The sequence below is a fragment of the Pseudophryne corroboree genome, chromosome 1, assembly GCF_028390025.1.
Source record: "Pseudophryne corroboree isolate aPseCor3 chromosome 1, aPseCor3.hap2, whole genome shotgun sequence".
Lineage (NCBI taxonomy): Eukaryota > Metazoa > Chordata > Amphibia > Anura > Myobatrachidae > Pseudophryne > Pseudophryne corroboree.
This window is the reverse complement of record NC_086444.1, coordinates 141432325-141456980: the sequence shown is the minus strand read 5'-3', so window position 1 is coordinate 141456980 and position 24656 is coordinate 141432325. Positions and strand designations below refer to the sequence as shown.

General features: G+C 46.2%; 1 protein-coding gene across 1 annotated transcript in view; it reads left to right on the top strand.

The window, feature by feature from the left end:
- Positions 1 to 1869: 1869 nt before the first annotated feature.
- SLC30A5 (solute carrier family 30 member 5) overlaps positions 1870 to 24656 on the top strand; it is a 96005-nt gene continuing 73218 nt past the window's right edge. The window contains exons 1-9 of the mRNA XM_063963367.1: positions 1870 to 2216; positions 3922 to 4044; positions 6993 to 7059; positions 8714 to 8799; positions 11179 to 11266; positions 11585 to 11672; positions 12001 to 12077; positions 13268 to 13438; positions 15309 to 15597. Of these exons, the coding sequence (XP_063819437.1) occupies positions 2146 to 2216; positions 3922 to 4044; positions 6993 to 7059; positions 8714 to 8799; positions 11179 to 11266; positions 11585 to 11672; positions 12001 to 12077; positions 13268 to 13438; positions 15309 to 15597 (1060 nt within the window). The 5' untranslated portion in view covers positions 1870 to 2145. The remainder of the gene's footprint in view (positions 2217 to 3921; positions 4045 to 6992; positions 7060 to 8713; positions 8800 to 11178; positions 11267 to 11584; positions 11673 to 12000; positions 12078 to 13267; positions 13439 to 15308; positions 15598 to 24656) is intronic.

Sequence of the window (24656 nt, the reverse complement as noted above, 5' to 3'; positions counted from 1 at the left end):
GCTTAGCCGGGTCGCAGACTAAGTTCCCAGACTGGGGACTTAGAACACTAGTAAGCGCTCCCCCCCCCCCCCCCCCTGCTATGACCCCCTGGTACCGCTGAGGTAATCTGGAGTCTCTCCGGAGGAGCTGCGCGTTCCTATCAGTCAGCGTCTGTGTCCACTGCAACGGGAAAATGGTGCTGGTGAGCTGCTGAATCCGCTCAGAGTGAAGCCCTTCCCCTTCAATGGCGCGCAGTCTTCCCGCACTTTTTTATACTGGCGGAGGTAATTATAGTTCTTAAAATGGAGTCAGCGGCCTTTTAAGTCTGTAATGCCAGTCTGGGTACTGTGTACACACGTAGTGTACTTAGACTCAGTTCGCTCCCTCAGAAGTGGTGCGTCCACACTGTGTAGTGAGTCTGGAGATCCAGCCACCCCATGTAGAAGCTGTGCGTCTCCGTGCCCTCATGCCGCCATAATGGCCGGCGACCCACTAACTGGGACGCCGGGTTAGTACTCATCACTCTTCTATCTTCTGGCTCTGTTAGGGTGGCGGCGTGCTGCGGGAATGTACGCTCGCCGTGGTGGGCCTTGCGAATAGTTCCCTCAGGAGCTAATATCCTGTCAGCAGGGAATGGGACCATTAACCCTTTAAGAGGTTGGGCCGTCCCCACCCCCCCACCACCACCACCAAGTCTCACAAAGCAGGCAGGCTGGTGCTAGCCAGTCCTGCCTGAAAATAACAAACATACAGAATAAATGCAGAAAACTCTTCAGGAGCTTCTAGCGACGTGACCGGCTCCTCCAGGCACATTTTCTAAACTGAGTCTGGTAGGAGGGGCATAGAGGGAGGAGCCAGCGCACACTATCAAATTCTTAAAGTGCCCAAGACTCCTAGTGGACCCATCTATACCCCATGGTACTAAATGGATTCCCAGTATCCCCAAGGACGTAAGAGAAATATGTATATAAGTGCACAGTCCGGAACCTGATGCCTAGAGGAAGAGGTGGAGGGCAACCCGGACAGTGGGGCCCACCGGGTGTTTCCCTTGTGGGCCAGTTCAACCCTGCATACTACTCACATACAGGTGGCCACCCAGCATTCAACTGCGATCGAATAGAGGTTGAGCCCTGCCCATGCAGCATGCCTTTCCCCCAACACCCCACATTCCCGTTGCCTGTCAGTCACTATGCAATCGCATCCTTCCACCTCTGAATAAGGCCCTATGTACACGGTTGATGCTAGATTCAAGTGGCCTAAGGGACCTTTTACGTTAGGGGAGGAGCCACGACACAAGGGGGAGGAGCTAGGCCAGCGGGATAGTTCCTCTACTATCCACGCCACCAACTATTACCTTTAGTAATCAGGTGGCGAGCGGAGCGAGCCACCGAGCCCGAAGCGCGTCGAGCGAAGCGAGCCCGCGAGGGTACTTTTCGGGTACCCTGTTCGGCCGTAGCTCCTCCCCCTGGTGACGTGTCTCCTCTCCGAGTGACGTCAGAAGGTCCCTTCTCAAACTCCGATTTAGAACCATTTTCCTATACTTTTAAAGGAAGTTTGAAGAGCCAAAAATTGGTACAGACCATAAAAAAAAGGTACTGTACCGGGTAAAAAGGTACAGTTGGAGGGTATGATATTATATTTATTACGTGATCATCGTTGCCAACGTCTACGACTAAAAGCTCTTATTTTACCCCTAGATATTCAAGAAAATATTGACCTTTGTATCACTGTGATGACAATGGGTTATGAAGCTGGCGTTAGATTGCATCAGCAGCTATGAGTCACCACACAGTGGCACTGCACTGGGAGAAGACGCGAATCACGCCAGTGTGAGGAATTCTGTCCCAACACGCTCCCTGTAGTGTACTAGCCGAAGGAAGCAGGCGGTGTGAGGAAGTTGTCCCTGCCGGCCTCCCGTAGCCTGCTGCTGTTGACGTCACGCACTGGCTGACGCTCCCTGCTCCATCATCAGCGCTGGCCGGCTAGCTGGCAGTGCCGGAGGCTGTGTACCCGGAATATGTCTCCTGTGTGCGGCTGCAGGCACTTTGAGCAGCCGGAGTGGGGCCTGGAGACGGCCACAGGTGCTGAATCTTTATAGTGGACCCAGGCGCTCCTAGATGAGGCTCTAAGTGGAGAGTCTGGGTAGCAGCAGATAGCAGGTAGCTATGGAGGAGAAGTACAGCAGCAATGTGATGAGTACCGGCAGGCTGGGGCCTGTGGATGCCCCAGAATCCAGGTATGAGAGGCTCTGACATTCTGTGTGTGCCAGCGTGGCTTGCCCCTGCATGCTGGGACTTGTAGTTCATCTGTGTGCTTATGTCAGTGCAGCACGTGATGCTTTCCATGTAGCTGAGCTGATCCCTGCTACACATGTGTAACCCAGTCACCCAGCGAGTCTGTACCATATGGCACGAGACACTTGGCGCTACGTTACGACTAGTGATTTGTGACTTTCTTGGATTTTGTGTCTTATTGGCTTTGCAGAGGCATACACGGTGTACCGGTTGCAGAGTGAGCATAATGATACATGGCGTGGGTCGCTCTGATCAGATCTCTTGTCTTTTGCTTCTGTGCCCAGATTACCCAGTGGCTGAGTCGTACACCGAAGCTGCATGAAATACCAGCGCCGGTAGACTGGGTACCCCTGCATTGTACCCTTGTCACACTAGTGATGTGAATAAGATGTAAAGGGGCATATGTATCAAAGCTCGGAAAGAGATAAAATATCAGCCAATCATCTCCTGTCATTTTTAAAACACAGAATGTAACATGACAGGAGCTAATTGGTCATTTATCTCCACTTTATCCCTCTCCGATACATATGCCCCATAGTTTGAGAAAAAGTCTCTGACAGGGCGCTTGGCATGGCAAAGTCTCAAAGTCCGTGGCACGCCAACTGGGCTGTTTTGTGCGATGCGAGGATGGGTGTATTTGGACACATCTGTAAATCCTCCACCTGTTGGGCCAGATACAATACATGCAGTTAATGCATGTCACAAAATTAGGACTAACATTCACCTTAGATATAGTACAGAGTAGAAGGGTTTACAATCTAATTAGTGGAGACATGACAGGTAGATGAAAGTGCTATACAAATAAGAATAGAGGTCATGTACAGTATATAGGAAAAATGCAGTCATCACTGGTACTAGCAGCCGTCCTTGTGGTCTGGGAGGTAGACAGATGGTGGGCCAGTGTAGCATAGGCTATGAGCGTTGGCATTGCAGAGATAAGGCGCTGGCCTGGAGACAACATGCCAGTAGATGGTGCAGACAACATGCCGGTAGATGGTGCAGATAGAGGCAGTTTTCTTTGGCACCGTAGCAGTGGCTGCACTACACTTTTCCTGGTGGTATTAAATGTTAATATATTAGTATGTTTAGGGAGTATTTCTTTACAGATAGGAGTGTCTGTTAAAAATCGAAAAGCTGAGAATGTTGTCATTTAATGTGGTACTGGTCCCGCCCCTTTTTATGGATCCACCAATTAACACAGTGCATTTTGGCATAGCAAGTCTGCAAAGCTGTCACACAAACTCTGCCTGTTTAGTTACAGAGGTTCCTCCATACTGACATAGCAGCCAGCTGAAAAGGAGTGACAGAGAGCACTGCAGGCTTATTTTATGTGTACACCCATGAACCTCAGCCTTTATTGTGTTATTATATGTTTTATTGTCATTTCAATTTTATTTGTGTATGTCTTGCACCCCCTATAGTAATTATCTCATGTACTTTTTTTCAGTTAGGTGTTTTATGTGTATATTAGTCATCTCTAATACATAACCTTTAAGATATAATCCACTAATGAAAATCTTGATGGATTTAAATATAAGGACAGCAAAAGAAAATGAAATGAGTTTTTTGTTTTGTTTGTTTTTTATGACTGTATTAGTTGCACATAGATGATGTGATTAGTATTAATATCTTGTGTTTGTCTTACAGGCTGACCAGATACCTTGTACTACTTTGCTTCACAAAGTTCTTGAAGGCTCTTGGAATCTTTGAGTCGTACGATCTTCTGAAAGTAGTTCATATTGTACAGTTTATCTTTATATTAAAATTAGGGTAAGTATTAGTTTTGATTTAAGTAATTTGTTATCCGATGCCATTTTGTTTTTTGCCTGGATACAAGTTATTTTATTGATTCTTTGAATGAATAAGTGGTAAAAATACACAGCATTCTTATCATTGTACAAATCCTTTATCAGCAGTAGGCTAATCATGCCATAACTCCCCCAAATCTGAGGATTCAGGTTGTATTTAATAACGCAGATAGAATACTGCTTGTGTTCGGCCTGTACAGTATTCAGGCAGGTACCTGACTCCTGCTAAGGTCAGACGACATCCTTGTCACTCCCGCTGGCAGTATGATGACTGTACACAGCACACTGTAGTAAGATGGCTGTCTCTCCATGGCTGTGAAGATTACCCAATGTCTGCCTTGGTAAGAGCAAACCCTGTTTTCATATAGACATTGTGTTGTCCATTGTCAACTTGCCGCAGGCAGGAGCGAGGATGTCCAACCCTGATTGCATCAGATGTCAGGTGGGGACCAGCCAATCATAGAACACAAGTAAATATTTTATGTTCAGGTGTAACGTCCCATATATCACCGAACAAGGAATTAGCCTTGAATTGAATCTAGGACTTCGGAGAAATGCGTCAGTCTGCATTTTGTGTAAATTTTTGCTGTTTCATATAATTGATTGATTAACAGTCATACCTCATTTTTATTACCTGGTTGCCGTATAGGCCATGTGAACATTTACCAAAAATTGGTGGAACTTAATCCCTTTAGTACTGTTTATTACACTCTAGGCATGATTCAGAGGTGGAAGCAGTAGAGGCTGGTGCTGCATCCTGGTCGCAGAAGATCTGAGAATTTATGCTAATGGCGCAGGAGGTATCAAGACGCCCACTCCCGATTCTCAGATCCTCTGCGTGCATCAGAAGGCACTGCTTCAGATCACCATCGTGTGTTCCTTTGGATAGCTGAGCAACTCTATACTTGTTCAGAATGTCCTGCTGCAGGGGCCTGTGAATCTGCACCCGACGACGCAATCACTGGCTTCGGCATGCCTCCAGTTTCAAAGCCGCTTCCTATCTTCTGCCCCTAAATGTCTGCAGCCTGTCAATCAGGCTCCTGTTAACACAACACTGCGACCAGAGCGCAACAAATGCAGACTGTGGCTCCAGAACATGCACAAAAAACAAGTCATCGGTCAATTGGGACCAAATCGCCAGTGCGTCCAGCTCTGAATCGGGCCCTCTGTCCTCATGAACCTAACAGTATGTTTTCGAGGTTTCCTCAGGAGTAATTGGTACCACCTGTATATATTGTGTTAGTTATTTAACACACCTGTGCTCTAGCTAGATGATCTGGAAAACATGCACTGTAAAGCTGCATACATACGGTGTGAATTTCTGTGCGATCTGGGCTATATAGTCCATATCACATGGGAACATAGTGCATATAGCACCATGTGTATGCAGTTGCGATGCCAATGCGCGCTCCCACAGGATCGGCATCTCAAGAAAATATAGTGGGTGAAGGCGTGGGCTGATACTAACTACATGCCTCTGGGCACAATATAGTCAGTATCGGCCGTTAGCCTGCATCGATGCGTGTGTACGCACCTTCTAGGGATCCATGAGGACATTGTTTGAGAAACACTGCTTTAATGGTTAGGAGCAGTGTATATACAGGTGCTGGAAGACTGTAATCAGTGCGGGACATAATAGTGAGCATGCTGACATCAGGAGATGGGTGGTATTCAGTATGCCGGCTGTTGGGATCCCAGCGCTCAGTATTCCGGCGCCGGAATCCTGACACCCGGCATACCGACAACTATTCTCCCTCTTGGGTGTCCACGACCCCCCTGGAGGGAGAATAAATAGCGTTGCGTGTGTAGCGCGTCACCATGCCCGCAGCGTGGCGAGCCTGCAAGGGGCTCATTTGCGCTCGCCCAGCTGTCGGTATACCATCCACCGGCATACCATACTACACCCCAGGAGATAAGTTTGGCTTCTATCAAATCTAACCATAAGATAATTATGCCTGAAAAATCTGTATTGAATTTTAATGGCATCTGGCAAAAAGGATTGAGAACAGAAATGATCATCACCGATAGTAATGTCCAAAGTGCAATCTGTATTTGGAAATCTACCAACCAGTAGTTTTTTTCTATATACAAAACTTAAATTATAAATTACAATTTTGCCACCTGTGGGAAGAAAATAATTCATGTGTATTGTGTGTGCAATCTGAAGACTTTCACACAAGTCCTGGGCTGTGAACCAATCTGCAAAGCAGCTGCCACGTTTACATTACAAAGTATAGTGCTGACACCGCTTAAATCTGCTCTATAATTGTGATGTGTACATTAATGACCTCATTACTTAACGCTATCAGTTGCCCTTTTCTCCCCTCCCAGCACCTACAGTATGTATCTTTACCCTCTCGTAAGCTCTCTCTCTCTGTGCACATCCACGCACAGCTCCCGAGTCTGCGGAACACTGTGCTATGTCCGCTCATAATCTCCCCAGCCTTCCAAAACTTAGCAAGCTTATGGTCAACCATGGTATATAATTAATTTTTCCTTGTCCAATAAAAACAATATTTGCAATTAACTGTTATTAGTATAGTCCTTTAATGTAGCTGCATTTCCTTTAGTGTTACATGTGAATGATAAAAGCCTTTATGGCCATGAGCTGTAACGTTTAGTGCATGAGGAGGTTTGTGTAGTGTTTTGCATCCTGTAGACTGACACGAGGTGTTAGAGAACCTGTTTTACTTGAACTAGCGGCACAAAGTGTATGGTTGTGATTGTTTACTTTTGGGATTACACAAGTACAGCATGTCATGGCAACTCTATCTGGAAATACAAGTCTAGGCCTCTGGCTAGTGGGGAATGTGGGGACTTGTAGTTCTACAATATGCCTGTGTGATAGATGAATAGTAAGTGCAGCGGTGAGTATCTTGCATTAACCCCATTTCTCTTTTCTCTCCTCAGATCTGCATTTTTTATGGTTTTGTTTCAAAAGCCTTTTTCTTCGGGGAAGTCAGTTACAAAGCGCCAAGTAAGTTACCAGTCAGTGGTAAATATCAGGCAAGTTACTCAACACTCCCTTTATCTAATGCCCCATGCACACGGGGCGATTTTTGCCTATTTTCTAAGCGAACTGTCTAGATTGCTTAGAAATTAAGCACAATTCGCTCTGTGTGTACACCCCATAGCGATGGCAATGCGCGGTCCCGTGCGTCGCCAAATAAACCGCTCAGATCTTTAGCACATGCAGGCAAGATCTAGTTAGATGGCCCAGCATGTGCATAAAGAACACTGGTTGGCACAGATCGCTCAGCACACATCGCTGTGTGTATATTGATGTGTGCTGAGCGATCCGTGCTAACCTAGATCGCTTAGCACACAGCACAAGTCGCCCCATTTGTATGGAGCATTAGTTACTATTTATGAGACGTGAAGGACTTAGAAAGGCAATGCAGAACATATCCTAGTGTGTAATATGAGCAGTGCATGACAGAGCTGCCAACCCGAATACATACCATTCAGTGGTCTCCTACATTGTATCCTTCTCTTACTGGTCTGACGCTGGTTCATGCTCCCATTGAGCAACTGTTCTACAACACCATAGGGTAAATTTACTAAGGTGGGAGATTTTTAGAACTGGTGATGTTGCCCGTGGCAACCAATCAGATTCTACTTACCATTTATCTAGCTGCTTCTAGCAGATAATAGATATAATCTGATTGGTTGCTATGGGCAACATCACCAGTTCTAAAAATCTCCCACCTTAGTAAATTTACCCCCATGTTTCATGTATACCCCTTTTTCACCAAAATGCCAGGTCTGGGTTACTCAGTGGCACGCCTACAATCAACCTCAAGACATCAATTAATGCTCCAGCGGTGTAGGCAGATATAAGCGTTAACTGCTACTTGTTGCTTGATTGCAGGTCCCTAATTGATTAGCTCTGGGCACGTTACCTGGGAGAACAGACCGTGTGATATGACCCGCAACTAATTGAACCAGCCCCTAAGTGCAACTTGTTGAGCAAGTACATTAGGAAATTAGTGATGCTGGGTACATACAATGCAAAACTGATAGTGTGTGTGTGTAGGCAGCTTAAGCAGGGAAAGTCTGACATATGAACACATATATTTCAGGGACAATGGGGCAGATGTATTAAGCCAGGTGAAGTGATAAAGTGGAAGGAGATAACGCACCAGCCAGTCATCTCCTAACTGTCATTTTTCAAACCCAGCCTGTAACATGTAAGTTAGGAGCTGATTGGCTGGTGCGTTATCACCTTCCACTTTATCACTTCACCAGGCTTAATACATCTTGCCCAGAGTATCCAAACTTCCATATATTCCCAGACATAATTTTAATGAGAGAAACATCAGTATCATTGTGCTGTTGGTTTTGTGCTGCTTTGTTTGCAACTATAAGCCATTATAATGGTAGTTTAATCTTTTTAAATAGACAGTATTGTATTTAACTATAGCTTAGTTAATTATGTCATTGTTCAGCCTTGCTGCTTTCCACAGCTGCCAAGTACAGCCACCTCCACATATAATATCCATCACGTGACACACACAAAAACCAAAAAAAATAAACCTCTGAGCAGTGACTGGATTAAAAGGGGGAGGTGAATGCTATTCAATGTATTTATTTTATAATAAAATTATTAATTGTGTCCTCATTTTTTCTAGTGGATCAGTATTGTGAAACATGCTTTTGTTGGCTGTATTATCTCACTCCTGTGGTTCTTTGGCCTCACTCTTTGCGGGCCATTAAGGTAATTGCATCTCTTGTCCCTTTTTTTTTTTTTCTTTCTGTCTTTTCTTTCTTTGCTCTTTAAAATAAAAAACAGCGACCATATGTTTGGAGAAACCACTCAAGATACAGGTGGTTTACAGTCATGTTCCTCACCGTGATGTAGCCTTAACAACTTCTACACTGATCTCTAAAAGACCATGTACTTGTTAAGGCCCAAACACACTTGCTGAGAAAAATGAACGATGTTGCTCATTTTCCACCTTCTTCAGCAACATCGCTCATTTTCTCAAGTGTGTATGCCGCCAGCTACGATCAGAGTGCGGCCCCGCGGGTCGGCAGTGCATGCATGCTCTATCTGGACTGTCGTCTAGGAACTGCATGCACGACCAGCTGCTGTGTGACGTCACCGAGTGATATGAACGGTCATATCGCTCAGTGAGTACGGGCGGCCGCCAACCGCCCAGCCCGAGAGGGGAAACGCTAGACAACGTCGCTCATAGAGTGTGTATGGACCTTTTGGAATTAAAGTGTTTGTATACTATAAATAATTAGATGCCCATTTGCCATTGGTGCAGTCATATTTAAAGGCAAAGTGAATCCACAAAAAAGTTTTGTGGGCTGAAAAAATATTAGCCACTGGATGCTGCCATATTTGTAATAAACTCTGACGTCTCCGTCTTGGCTTAAGAAATTTCGGTCAGTAGTATATACACCAGAGGATTATCTTTGTTGTCCATATGTAGCATGCTCTTTTCCAGGGGAAAGCTCATGTTCATCTTTAAATATTTTACTTGCAGTGGTATATTATATGCTTATCACATGGAAATGTAAAACTGTATTCCTTTCTTGTCTGGTTGCACCTAGACACCACCATTGCTTGTCTTTTAAGCATTGCATACAGTCATGAACACTGTTAAATCTACGTTTGGCTTAATTTTTTGTTGAATAAGTAATGACTAAAATCTGTTGTGAGATTAGATTTTTCAAGTGTTAGAACTTGGCGAGGTCTGAATGATGATTACATCTTGGAGTGTAAAAAGAAAGAGTTGAGAGAGGTTATACTTTCATTTTAATTATTACAGTCATGGGTTTATCAGTTTTCTTCAAAATATTTCTATTACAAGTAAATGTACTGTATGTAGTTTTTCACCCTTACTGTATGTAGTTTTCTCACCCAGGTAAGGGTGTGAAAACTACATACAGTACATTTAGTAGCTGTAACTGCTAGCTACATGAACATGAATGGTTATCCCTCTCTACCAGAGGAAACCGTTCTCCTACAGATACAGTGAGGAGAAGGCTCCAAAGCAAATGATGTCTAATTAGAATAGTTTGCCTCGTCAGAGTATAAGCTTGTGCAGTATGCCCTTCACAGTGGTTCCCAAACTTGGTCCTCAAGGAGCATTAACAGTCCAAGTTTTAAAGGTATCCGTGGCTCAGCACAGATGGTTAAATCATAGGTACTAAGTCACCTGTGGCCAAGCATGGATATACTTAAAACTTGGACCGTTATGCCAGGTACACACTAGGCCGACAAATTGGCCAGTTGTCTGATACGCCGACCTATCTGACGATCGGGGAGTGCATACACCATTAACTACCGTCGGCCTGTGTTGTGCCTGACTGGGTGGGCAGTTACATGTGCCTGTCCATATGTTCTGTGTGTCACCGATGGCCTCTGCAGCAAGTGTATAACCACTCGTACACACACACAGCATGATGTGTGATATATCTGCAGCTATATCGGTAACTGGCTGTGCTGCAGGGCCAACGCAATATGTCTCCAACTTGTCATCAAATCAAGAAGCCTATATCTACCAGTGGTAATAGAGGTAATACTCCAACCAATGTGTAATACTACATGTATTATATAGGTGAAAGATATCTGGAAAGGATAATCCTATAAGGGAAAAAGCCCTTTTAGTAAGAGCTAGTGGGTGCCACCCAAAAATAATTTTAAGAAAATAGTGTATGCTATTAATAGCTGGATGTCACTGACCACTGTAATCTCCAATAGAATTTTCCAAGTTGCGCTGGAACCCCCAAATATTGGGCTGAAACTTGTAAGAGAACCCCTGGATTTTTTTTTCTCTGCATATTCCTTTGGAGGGTGTCATCTTTCCAGCACTACTTTAAACCTTCTTAGTGGAGATTACAGAGGTCAGCGGCATCCAGCAGTGCAAGTGCATCCAGATCAGTAGGAGCACAGGCTGCCTATTACAGTGTTGTGTATACTCTGAGTGTATATGGAGAACACTCAACAAAAATATGGTGGCACAGAGTCCGCACACCTTGTGCATATTTTTGAGAAGGATATGATGGTAATTTTTATTAATTACATTTAAGCATGATACTGTCTGTATTCCATTGGTTGCAAGATGTTATCTTTGTTTTCTAGGACCTTGCTGCTGTTTGAGCATAGTGACATTGTCGTTCTAACATTGCTTACTGTACTTTTCACTGGTTCCAGCGGGGTGCCGTCTAAGGTATTTATTTCCTGGTCTCTTACACAGTCTGTATAGCATTGGTGGTAAAAATAGATTCTACTTACCGGTAAATGTTGAATAAAACGTATTGGTATAGATTATGATAATTGTGTATGAAGACTGTCCAAAGTCACTGTACTTGGTAATATAAATAAGAAACCACAATCTTTTTATAGCTGTTTTATGTCTTTTCTAATAACTGCATCCTTGTATTGATGTTATTAGTATATCATACTGCTGTACTGTTGTTCTACAGCTTCCCAGTGACGTGACACAGAAGTATTAATGCCTTTCCCTTCTTCTTCTTCTCCTTCCCAGACTCGTGGTGCTGCCTTCTTCATCATTGCTGTTATCTGCTTACTTCTGTTTGACAATGATGATCTAATGGCCAAAATTGCTGAGCACCGTATCTTTTACTGACGCCACTGAATTCTTCTTGTGATGGGTGCAGGAGGGGGGGGGGCTCCATGGTTTCATGTGTGTGTCCCATGCAGATTATAACCTGATGTCCGTAAAGTGGGCCTTCTACACAAAATGCTTAACCTCCTACCCATTTGTAACAGCCTGTTACAGGAAAAATTGTACTTACATATATCAGTCATGCTTGTCATTTACACGTAGTGGCCATTTGAAGTCATCTGCATGATGTCGCTTCTGACATGGTGATGTATTAAATTAATAGATTTTAGTTGTCGCAATGTTTGTAAATCTTTCCCTTAACCCAGCTGGAACAGCTGAAGGACACCATGACAGTGCGCTCACGCACTTCCTGTACACGGCATTCTCGCTGCTTGGGGTTGCTGATCACAAGGTAAGCGTTCTTCCCCGATATTGCTTAGCAAGAGGTCCACTGACAGACTAATTCCCGCTGATTGATATATATTGATATATAATTGGGGCTTTAACTGTAGTCAATAGTTAAAGATAAAAACAACAACTGCATGCTGCCTTTATATGTTATTAATGATTGTATCTGTACACACGGGTTCAGCATTAAGTTTAGTGGGTAGTTTCTCATTTTTATTTTTATTTCATTAAATCCACAACGAAAACTCATCATTGTGCAGTTTGCACCATAAATCTCCTTCATTTTGTCACATAACGGCCATATATTTCCCTGTGACGTACAGCTAGTCTTGTAGTTCTTCACACTTCAGGAATCATTGACTTACAGTTACAGCACACAAGTGTATTACATCTGATGTGGTTGCTTGGCTGACACACCTAATGACCAGATTGGTGTATTATTTAAGGAGCATATAGAACAGAGGTCTCTGAAGACCCAGATATAAAAGTAAAGTTTGTACTTCTTACTTCTCTGGTGGTTGTGTGACCATATAAACACAGGGCTGATCCGACTGTTTGCTGTGAGCTAGAAAATTGTGTTAGATTGTGATGTTTTAAGGGCCCCATACACTAGAACGATAATGCCCGATTTCATCCGATTTTGGGCATTCGTCCCGATATATCGGATGAAATCGGGCATTTTGGAGGCGTTTACGATCCGATCCGTGTTCCCGTAAGCATCAGATCCTCCAGATTGACCGTGCTGCACTTACGATCATGTCCGACCCCGCAGGCATGGCTGGGATCGCCCAAGATACATTGTATGCAAAAGGACATCATATGATGTATCTTGGCCGATCCTGCCGCCTGGGAGGCTGCCAGGGTGATCGCCTGCGACATGACGGTCGGCCATGTCGCGTTAGTGTATGGGGCCCTTTAGAATAATTGCTTTCTTTATGGGTTGTTACTCCTTTCAGTATTTACCCACTCGTTAGAATGATCATTTTCAGGGTGGCACCTTGCAATGTCTGTACTACCCTGTTCCCACCCCACCCAACTCAGAAAAGTCTGCATGTGTGTGGCCTGCGTTAGATCCCTGTGTGTTTTTGGCATCTTCATTTTATTTTGATTTTATTTCTTTTTTTGGTTGTGACCTTTTTCTATATTACAAGTTATTTATTAATTGAAGTGCATCTGTTTTCTTGTTGGTTTCAGGGAGGAGTACTGTTGCTTGTGTTGGCTTTATGTTTCAATGTTGGTTTCCACACAGCTTCCCGAAAGCTCTCTTTAGATATTGGTGGAGCCAAGCGTCTGCAGGCATTGTCTCACCTTGTCTCTGTCATATTACTGTGCCCATGGGTCATCGTGCTCACTGCAACTACTGAGGTAATCGCCATTTCCATCTGTAGACAAGTCATGTATTGTACAACTGTCCAGATTACATCGGCTGGGGAAATATTACATTATGATAAGTGTAGGAGAGACTGAGCAGAGCTGTCTACATCTGTTAGCGGAGTCCAGCCTCAGACTTGTTGTGCTTTGTCTTGAAGACCTGGCATACACATGGATTTGATTTGGAAGCAGCTTTCTGTAATCCTGCTTCCATATCATTCTAATTGGCCATAATTCTAGTAAATGACTGGCAATATAGCCCAATAGCTTGAACAGGTAGTTAGTATCAAATCTGAAGTAAGTTGAAGACAAAAATCACCTGAAAGTATATATCAGTAATTCTTTATCTGAATGCCAAACAAATATGTCCACGCTGTGCCTCAAGCTGGGTACACACTAGGTGATATATCTGCCGTTCAAACGGCTGCTATATGGCGATCCCATCGGTGGGTGTGTATACCTGGTTATGTCTGTGAATGACGTAGTTCACAGACATATCACGTTAGCTGTGCAGCACAGCCGGTGGCCAATATGTCTAAAGATATATCCACGCATCTGGCTGTGTCCACCGACCGCCCATATACTTGCTGCAAGGCATGATGTCACAACTGGTGAGGCAAATTCAACTGCCTGCAGAGCTGGGTGTCCTGACCCATTGAGCGGCTGATCATGAAGTGTGTAGACTCACCTGAATCGGCCACTTTGACTGCATGAAGGCAAATATCACCGACATGTCCAGGTTTTAAGTATAGCCATACTTGAACACAGGTGACCATTGGTATTCCAATTATTTTGATTTAACCATCTGTGCTCAAGTATGGATATCACTAAAACCTGGACTGTTACTGTGCTTTGAAGACCAAGGTTGGGAAACACTGCCCTATGCTTCAGACATCACTGAAATGCAGCTAAACTCTTATACACCTACCTCACTGCTTAGGGGCTAAAATATGACTTTAAGGTTGGTTTGTTTGGTTTCGTCTGTGATCTATTGGAGATGTAAGTTTTGCAACAACTGTTAGGGTTGAAAGACTTATTGCCGAGGTTCAGTACAGACAGAACCATCCAAACTAGCCCAGTAAGAGGATGTCACTATATATGAGAAACCATAGCTGAAACAGTAACTTGTATGTAGTGCTCACGCCAGGCTGTTTCAGCGGGCACCGGCCCGATTTTAAAACTGCAAAATGCATCCTGCCCGTCTGGGGGTGCCCCGCCGGAACAGTCTGCCCACTTCTGTCACTGTGGCCCGCGGGTGGGAAAAGTTGCAGTTAATGATCATCGCCGGTAAATAGATACTGTGAGAGGAGAGCTTGGGGGCAACCTAGTATGCCCATAAGTCCTGGGCGCACCCCCAATGGGGCTGCACCCCCTCCCTGGAAGATCTCTCCCCATTTTTGAACGTGCATGGATACCCTGCCCGCACCAGCGTAAGGAAATACTGATTTAAAAAACAAGCAAAAAAAACAAACCAGTGGTTATTAAATGCATCGTATACCCTGCTCCTGCAAGCTCCTTGGGCGCCACCATCGCTGCCACACAGCACATGCATGTGGCTTGCAGGATGCATTGAACGGCCCCATGTAGCCAGTAATGCTACCGCTGAGCTTCCCGGAACATCCCAGAGGCGGCGGCATCACGTCATGATGTCACTGGTTTAGGGGGTTGGTCCAGCACAGGGCACACTGCCGCCCTCTTACGGCCCTGCCAGTGATGTATGGTTCCCTCTGAAGAATATAGATTATATTTATTTGAAGTGCCTAGTGCGCCATACATTAGGCAGGTAGCTGCCTGGTTTTGTTGTGTCTGTTTCTGTCCTCCCCACCCAAACGTAAGTGCTGACTGGTTTCCGTGTCTGTTTCAGAGTAAAGTGGAGTCTTGGTCCTCTCTAATAATGCCTTTCATCACCGTCATTTTCTCCGTCATGATTCTGGATTTCTACGTAGAATCCGTTTGCTCTCTTAAAATGGAAGTGTCCAAGTGCGCCCGCTATGGATCTCTGGTCATCGTGCTCAGTGCTCTGCTGCTCGGGAATTTCTGGACTCATCCCATAACAGATCAGCTCCGAGCCATGAATAAGCCGGCTCACCAGCCCAGCACCGAGCACGTGCTCTCCGGAGGAGTGGTGGTCAGCTCCATTTTCTTTATGTTGTGTAAGTATTGCATCAAGGTGGTGATGTTAAGCCTCCGGCTTGTGGAACCGACCCAGGTGCTGTACTAGTATCCTATTATAAAGAGACCTCATGAGTTATAAAACCAAGTTCAAATGTGTTTCAAACCGTAGCAACTGATGTGACCTTTTACTTTCATTTATTTCTCTATCGTCCTAGTGGATGCTGGGGTTCCTGAAAGGACCATGGGGAATAGCGGCTCCGCAGGAGACAGGGCACAAAAAGTAAAGCTTTAGGATCAGGTGGTGTGCACTGGCTCCTCCCCCCATGACCCTCCTCCAAGCCTCAGTTAGATTTTTGTGCCCGGCCGAGAAGGGTGCAATCTAGGTGGCTCTCCTAAAGAGCTGCTTAGAAAAGTTTAGCTTAGGTTTTTTATTTTACAGTGAGTCCTGCTGGCAACAGGATCACTGCAACGAGGGACTTAGGGGAGAAGAAGTGAACTCACCTGCGTGCAGGATGGATTGGCTTCTTTGGCTACTGGACATTAGCTCCAGAGGGACGATCACAGGTACAGCCTGGATGGTCACCGGAGCCTCGCCGCCGGCCCCCTTGCAGATGCTGAAACGAGAAGAGGTCCAGAATCGGCGGCAGAAGACTCCTCAGTCTTCTTAAGGTAGCGCACAGCACTGCAGCTGTGCGCCATTTCCTCTCAGCACACTTCACACGGCAGTCACTGAGGGTGCAGGGCGCTGGGAGGGGGGCGCCCTGGGAGGCAAATGAAAACCTTTTTTGGCTAAAAATACCTCACATATAGCCTCCGGGGGCTATATGGAGATATTTAACCCCTGCCAGAATCCATTAAAGAGCGGGAGACGAGCCCGCCGAAAAAGGGGCGGGGCCTATCTCCTCAGCACACAGCGCCATTTTCCCTCACAGAAAGGCTGGAGGGAAGGCTCCCAGGCTCTCCCCTGCACTGCACTACAGAAACAGGGTTAAAACAGAGAGGGGGGGCACTAATTTGGCGTTAGAAATATATAAAAGATGCTATAAGGGAAAACACTTATATAAGGTTGTCCCTATATAATTATAGCGTTTTTGGTGTGTGCTGGCAAACTCTCCCTCTGTCTCTCCAAAGGGCTAGTGGGTCCTGTCCTCTATCAGAGCATTCCCTGTGTGTGTGCTGTGTGTCGGTACGTGTGTGTCGACATGTATGAGGACGATGTTGGTGAGGAGGCGGAGCAATTGCCTGTAATGGTGATGTCACTCTCTAGGGAGTCGACACCGGAATGGATGGCTTATTTAGGGAATTAGGTGATAATGTCAACACGCTGCAAGGTCGGTTGACGACATGAGACGGCCGACAAACAATTAGTACCGGTCCAGACGTCTCAGAAACACCGTCAGGGGTTTTAAAACGCCCGTTTACTTTAGTCGGTCGACACAGACACGGACACTGAATCCAGTGTCGACGGTGAATAAACAAACGTATTCCTTATTAGGGCCACACGTTAAGGGCAATGAAGGAGGTGTTACATATTTCTGATACTACAAGTACCACAAAAGAGGGTATTATGTGGGATGTGAAAAAACTACCGTAGTTTTTCCTTAATCAGATAAATTAAATGAAGTGTGTGATGATGCGTGGGTTCCCCCCGATAGAAAATTATGGGCGGTATACCCTTTCCCGCCAGAAGTTAGGGCGCGTTGGGAAACACCCCTTAGGGTGGATAAGGCGCTCACACGCTTATCAAAACAAGTGGCGGTACCGTCTATAGATAGGGCCGTCCTCAAGGAGCCAGCTGACAGGAGGCTGGAAAATATCATAAAAAGTATATACACACATACTGGTGTTATACTGCGACCAGCGATCGCCTCAGCCTGGATGTGCAGAGCTGGGGTGGCTTGGTCGGATTCCCTGACTAAAAATATTGATACCCTTGACAGGGACAGTATTTTATTGACTATAGAGCATTTAAAGGATGCATTTTCTATATATGCGAGATGCACAGAGGGATATTTGCACTCTGGCATCAAGAGTAAGTGCGATGTCCATATCTGCCAGAAGATGTTTATGGACACGACAGTGGTCAGGTGATGCAGATTCCAAACGGCACAAAGGTGTATTGCCGTATACAGGAAGAGGAGTTATTTGGGGTCGGTCCATCGGACCTGGTGGCCACGGCAACTGCTGGAAAATCCACCGTTTTTACCCTAAGTCACATCTCTGCAGAAAAAGACACCGTCTTTTCAGCCTCAGTCCTTTCGTCCCTATAAGAGTCATATCTGCCCAGGGATAGAGGAAAGGGAAGAAGACTGCAGCAGGCAGCCCATTCCCAGGAACAGAAGCGTTCCACCGCTTCTGCCAAGCTCTCAGCATGACGCTGGGACCGTACAGGACCCCTGGATCCTACATGTAGTATCCCAGGGGTACAGATTGGAATGTCGAGACGTTTCCCCTTCGCAGGCTCCTGAAGTCTGGTTTACCAAGGTCTCCCTCCGACAAGGAGGCAGTATGGGAAACAATTCACAAGCTGTATTCCCAGCAGGTGATAATCAAATTACCCCTCCTACAAAAAGAAAAGGGGTATTATTCCACATTATATTGTGGTACTGAAGCCAGAAGGCTAGGTGAGACCTATTCTAAATCTAAAAAAAATTTGAACACTTACAAAGGTTCAAATCAAGATGGAGTCACTCAGAGCAGTGATAACGAACCAGGAAGAAGGGGACTATATAGTGTCCCGAGACATCAGGGATGCTTACCTCCATGTCCAAAATTTGCCCTTCTCACTAAGGGTACCTCAGGTTCGTGGTACAGAACTGTCACTATCAGTTTCAGACGCTGCCGTTTGGATTGTCCACGGCACCCCGGGTCTTTACCAAGGTAATGGCCGAAATGATGATTCTTCTTCGAAGAAAAGGCGTCTTAATTATCCCTTACTTGGACGATCTCCTGATAAGGGCAAAGTCCAGGGAACAGTTGGAGGTCGGAGTAGCACTATCTCGGATACTGCTACAACAGCACGGGTGGATTCTAAATATTCCAAAATCGCAGCTGATCCCGACGACAAGTCTGCTGTGCCTAGCGATGATTCTGGACACAGTCCAGAAAAAGGTGTTTCTCCCGGAAGAGAAAGCCAGGGAGTTATCCGAGCTAGTCAGGAACCTCCTAAAATCAGTGCATCATTGCACAAGGGTCCTGGTAAAGATGGTGACTTCCTACGAAGCAATTCCATTCGGCAGATTTCACGCAAGAATTTTTCAGTGGGATCTGCTGGACAAATGGTCCGGATCGCATCTTCAGATGCATCAGCGGATAACCCTATATCCAAGGACAAGGGTGTCTCTCCTGTGGTGGTTACAGAGTGCTCATCTTCTAGAGGGCCGCAGATTCGGCATTCAGGATTGGATGCTGGTGACCACGGAGGCCAGCCCGAGAGGCTGGGGAGCAGTCACACAAGGAAAAAATTTCCAGGGAGTGTGATCAAGTCTGGAGACTTTTCTCCACATAAATATACTGGAGCTAAGGGTAAATTTATAATACTCTAAGCTTAGCAAGACCTCTGCTTCAAGGTCAGCCGGTATTGATCCAGTGGGAAAAACATCACGGCAGTCGCCCACGTAAATAGACAGGGCGGCACAAGAAGCAGGAGGGCAATGGCAAAAACTGCAAGGACTTTTCGCTGGGCGGAAAATCATGTGATAGCACTGTCAGCAGTGTTTCATTCTGGGAATGGAAACTGGGAAGCAGACTTCCTCAGCAGGCACGACCTCCACCCGGCAGAATGGAAACTTCGTCGGGAAGTTTTCCACATGATTGTAAACCGTTGGGAAATACCAAAGGTGGACATGATGGCGTCCCGTCTGAACAAAAAACGGGACAGGTATTGCGCCAGGTTAAGAGACCCTCAGGCAATAGCTGTGGACGTTCTGGTAACACCATGGATGTACCAGTCGGTGTATGTGTTCCATCCTCTGCTTCTCATACCTAAGGTACTGAGACTTATAAGACGTAGAGGAGTAAGAACTATACTCATGGCTCCGGATTGGCCAAGAAGGACTTGGTACCCGGAACTTCAAGAGATGCTCACAGAGGACTTATGGCCTCTGCCGCTAAGAAGGGACTTGTTTCAGCAAGTACCATGTCTGTTCCAAGACTTACCGCAGCTGCGTTTGACGGCATGGCGGTGGAACGCCGGATCCTAAGGGAAAAAGGCATTCCGGAAGAGGTCATTCCTACCCTGGTCAAAGCCAGAAAGGAGGTGACCGCACAACATTATCACCACATGTGGCAAAAATATGTTGCGTGGTGTGAGGCCAGAAAGGCCCCACGAAGAAATTTCAACTCGGTCGATTCCTGCATTTCCTGCAAACAGGAGTGTCTATGGGCCTCAAATTGGGGTCCATTAAGGTTCAAATTTCGGCCCTGTCGATTTTCTTCCAGAAAGAAGTGGCTTCAGTTCCTGAAGTCCAGAAGTTTGTCAAGGGAGTATTGCATATACAACCCCCTTTTGTGCCTCCAGTGGCACTGTGGGATCTCAACGTAGTTCTGGGATTCCTCAAATCACATTGGTTTAAAACCAGTCAAATCTGTGGATTTGAAGCATCTCACATGAAAAGTGACCATGCTCTTGGCCCTGGCCTGGACCAGGCGAGTGTCAAATTGGTGGGTTTTTTTTTTTTCTCAAAAAAGCCCATATCTGGTTGTCCATTTGGACAGGGCAGAGCTGCGGACTCGTCCCCAGTTCTCTCCCTAAGGTGGTGTCAGTGTTTCACCTGAACCAGCTTATTTTGGTGCCTTGCGCCTACTAGGGACTTGGAGGACTCCAGGTTGCTAGATGTTGTCAGGGCCCTGTAAATATAGGTTCCAGGACAGCTGGAGTCAGGAAAACTGACTTGCTGTTATCCTGTATGCACCCAACAAACTGGGTGCTCTTGCTTCTAAGCAGACTATTGCTAGTTGGATGTGTAATACAATTCAGCTTGCACATTCTGTGGCAGGCCTGCCACAGCCAAAATATGTAAATGCCCATTCCACAAGGAAGGTGGGCTTATCTTGGGCGGCTGCCCGAGGGGTCTCGGCTTTACAACTTTGCCGAGCGGCTATTTAGTCAGGGGCAAACACGTTGGTAAAATCCTACAAATTTGATACCCTGGCTAAGGAGGACCTGGAGTTCTCTCATTCGGTGCTGCAGAGTCATCCGCACTCTCCCGCCCGTTTGGGAGCTTTGGTATTATCCCCATGGTCCTTTCAGGAACCCCAGCATCCACTAGGACGATAGAGAAAATAAGAATTTACTTACCGATAATTCTATTTCTCGGAGTCCGTAGTGGATGCTGGGCGCCCATCCCAAGTGCGGATTATCTGCAATACTTGTACATAGTTACAAAAATCGGGTTATTATTGTTGTGAGCCATCTTTTCAGAGGCTCCGCTGTTATCATACTGTTAACTGGGTTCAGATCACAGGTTGTACAGTGTGATTGGTGTGGCTGGTATGAGTCTTACCCGGGATTCAAAATCCTTCCTTATTGTGTACGCTCGTCCGGGCACAGTATCCTAACTGAGGCTTGGAGGAGGGTCATGGGGGGAGGAGCCAGTGCACACCACCTGATCCTAAAGCTTTACTTTTTGTGCCCTGTCTCCTGCGGAGCCGCTATTCCCCATGGTCCTTTCAGGAACCCCAGCATCCACTACGGACTCCGAGAAATAGAATTATCGGTAAGTAAATTCTTATTTTCTCTTACGTCCTAGAGGATGCTGGGGACTCCAAAAGGACCATGGGGTATAGATGGGATCCGCAGGATACATGGGCACACTATAAGACTTTGAATGGGTGTGAACTGGCTCCTCCCTCTATGCCCCTCCTCCAGACCTCAGTTAGATTCTGTGCCCAGAGAGACTGGACACACAGTAGGGGAGCTCTCTTGAGTTTCTCTGAAAAGACTTTTAGGTTTTTTATTTTCAGGGAGACCTGCTAACTACAGGCTCCCTGCTTCGTGGGAGTGAGGGGAGAGAAGCAGACCTACTTCTTCTGAGTTCAAAGGCTCTGCTTCTTAGGCTACTGGACACCATTAGCTCCAGAGAGTTCGATCACTTGGTGCGCCTAGCTGCTTGTTCCCGTAGCCGTGCCGTCAACCCCCTCACAGAGCCAGAAGAAAGAAGCCGGGTGAGTATAAAGAAGATCAGAAGACTTCAGTGACGGTAGAAGACTTCAGTAATGAGGTACCGCGCAGCGGTCGCGCTGTGCGCCATGCCCCCACACACACTTCAGGCGGCACTTGCAGGGTGCAGAGCGCAGGGGGGGCGCCCTGGGCAGCATGATTACTGGCGTCTAACAAATAATTGGCCAAAGTATATATGTCTGCAGTGCCTAGGCACTTGATATAGCCCCCGCCAGTATAAATATTTTAAATTCGAGCGGGACTACAGCGCGCCGGTGAGGGGGCGTGGCTTAGCCCTCACCGCTTACCAGCGCCATTTTCTCTTCACAGGACAGAGACGCTGGCCCGGACCTCCACTCTCATGCACAAGTAACAGGGAGCAAAACGGGGGGGGGGGGCACAGTACTTTGGTGCGATTAACCCATTATAATAGCAGCGCAAACAGGTCTGAGGCAGCGTGTATTGCTCTCAGTGCCGGGATAGGCGCTGGGGTGTGAGCTGGTAAACTCCCTCTGTGTTTCTCTAACAGGCTTTCCTGTGGGTCTGTCCCCTATAGCCAGTGTGTTTGTGCGTGTCGGTACGTGTGTGTCGACATGTCTGAGGCCGAGTGCTCCTCCCCGGAGGATGTTGCAGTGGGGGCAGATAGGGCTCTGGGAGTGATTCTGTCGGCACCGCCGACTGCTGATTGGGTGGATATGTTGAGTACATTAAATGCAAATGTGGCGTTATTGACTAAAAGGCTGGATAAATCTGATTCTCAGACACAAATGTGGAGAAAATCCATGGAGGACGCCTTGTCTCAGGTACAGGCCCCTTCAGAGTCACAAAAGCGTTCATTTACACAGATGGCGGATACTGATACCGACACGGACTCTGATTCCAGTGTCGACTATAGTGAGGCCAGTTTAAATCCGAAACTGGTTGACTTCCGGTTCCGGCGCCCATGTGAGGAGAAGCTGATTGCTGCAGCTCTCCTGCACCCTTGGCAACCGGAGCACACAGCGCCTCCAATTCGCGGCTTTTCTCCGCGCCGGCTGCACAATACCAGTGGGAAGGTGTAGAGAACTGGATGGAGAGATTTCTGTCCTCCCATATGCCCCCTAAAGTCCAGAGATCGAGGTCTGAAAAACGGCCGGGAGAATCCAAGATGGCCGCCGCATCTAACTCACAAACGAGTCTGCAGGCTGCTGGCAGCACCAAACAGGCTTCTGCAAAACACACTTCTCCCTCAGGTGAGCCTGACTGTACCCCTGTCTCTCCAGTGACTTATGCTGATGTAGTAAGAGCTGTTGGGGATGCCATGGAGCCTATCATGGATGCACATGCTGTTAAAATGAAGCAGGCAGTAAAAGATCTAAAATCCCAAATCAAGCAGCTCACCAAGACTGTTCTTACAAATGAACAAAGGCTGGGGGAGACTTTTCAGGATGTTGGGGATCTTAAGCACAGATATGATGAGCTCCAGAAATCTCACTTTCAACTGCTGAACAAGGTTGATGATCTTGAAAATAGATCGAGGAGATCGAATCTGCGGGTACTGGGGCTCCCTGAGTCACTGAAAGGTCCTGATTTGACTCTGTTTTTGCAAATGTCCCTCCTTGATTTACTGCATATCCAAGATGAATGCACCGGCTTAGTTATTGAGAGAGCCCACAGACTGGGTCCCCCACGTTCTGCACCTAATAGCAGACCACGTGTGGTCATATTTAAATGTCTGAACTTTCTCCATAAGGAGGCAATATGGTCGGCATCCAGGAAGCATAGAAATTTACAATGGGAGGGAGCTCGTTTGGCCATTTTCCAGGACTACTCCGCGGAGGTTTCCCGGGCCCGTCGAGAATTTACCCCCCTTTGCTCTCGTTTGGTAAAGGCGAATAAAAAATTTGCTCTGCTCTTCCCTGTTTGATGGAAATTCTTTTCGAGACTTTACAAATCTTGCAGATGCAGAGGCTTATGTTTCCGAGGCCTCCCAGGCAGATGACGACTCCTCTCAGGTGGACAACACCCTGGAGAGGGATGGCTGAGTATTGCTCCTGGACTTCTCTGTTTCTGGCGATGCCCGCCAATCTAATATAATTTAATTATTGCAGTAGAAGCTGCAGCAGGTGTTTTTCCCCCCAAAAGAGCATTTGGTCTTATACAACGGGCCGAACCATTTTACTCTGTTTTATGTTTTAGATTTTTCTTATACATCTGCTGTTTTCTCCTGGAAATGCAATCTTTCTAGAATGCTTACATATGTTTAGAGGAGATATTTCCCCCCTTTTATTTATGTGACAGGCTGCATTTTTCTTTTTCTGTAACATGCTCTGTGTGCTCTGATATTTTCTGGTTAATTTTCTTAGGTATATTTTCATATAATATGTTGCCGAGGGTGGGTAAGGGCGCCCCCTCCCTCACTTTTTTCTCAGGTTATCAAATTCTGGCTGGCTCAGTGGTGGTCTATGACGGTCTCTGTGCTTGCTCGAACCGGTTGTTCTTGTTTTCTGAAGTTATGATCGTCCTTAGCAGGACTTTCTTTCACAATTTTAATGTTATATTCTGTGTGTTTTCTATGTTTTTGTTCTTCTTTTCTTCTCCCCCTCCCCTTCTTTTCCTTATGTGTCCACCCCGGTATGTTTGGTATTTGTTTCTCGACGGCTGTAGATATTATGGTTACTGTGCATGTTTTCAGGTTCTCCCAGGTCATTTGATGCATGGCTAGTCTGAGTGTAGGCACGTGGAATGTGGGAGGGATCAACTCCCCAGCTAAACGCAGAAAGATTTTACTCTATCTTCGGAAGGTGGGGATGGATGTAGTTTTCATTCAGGAATCTCACCTTATGCCAAATGAGGTGGTGAAACTGAACACTATGGGTTGGTCTGTGGTGGCCTCTTCCTCCTTCTCTTCTAAGGCTAGAGGAGTGATTATATTAGCACGACACACGGTCCCTATCT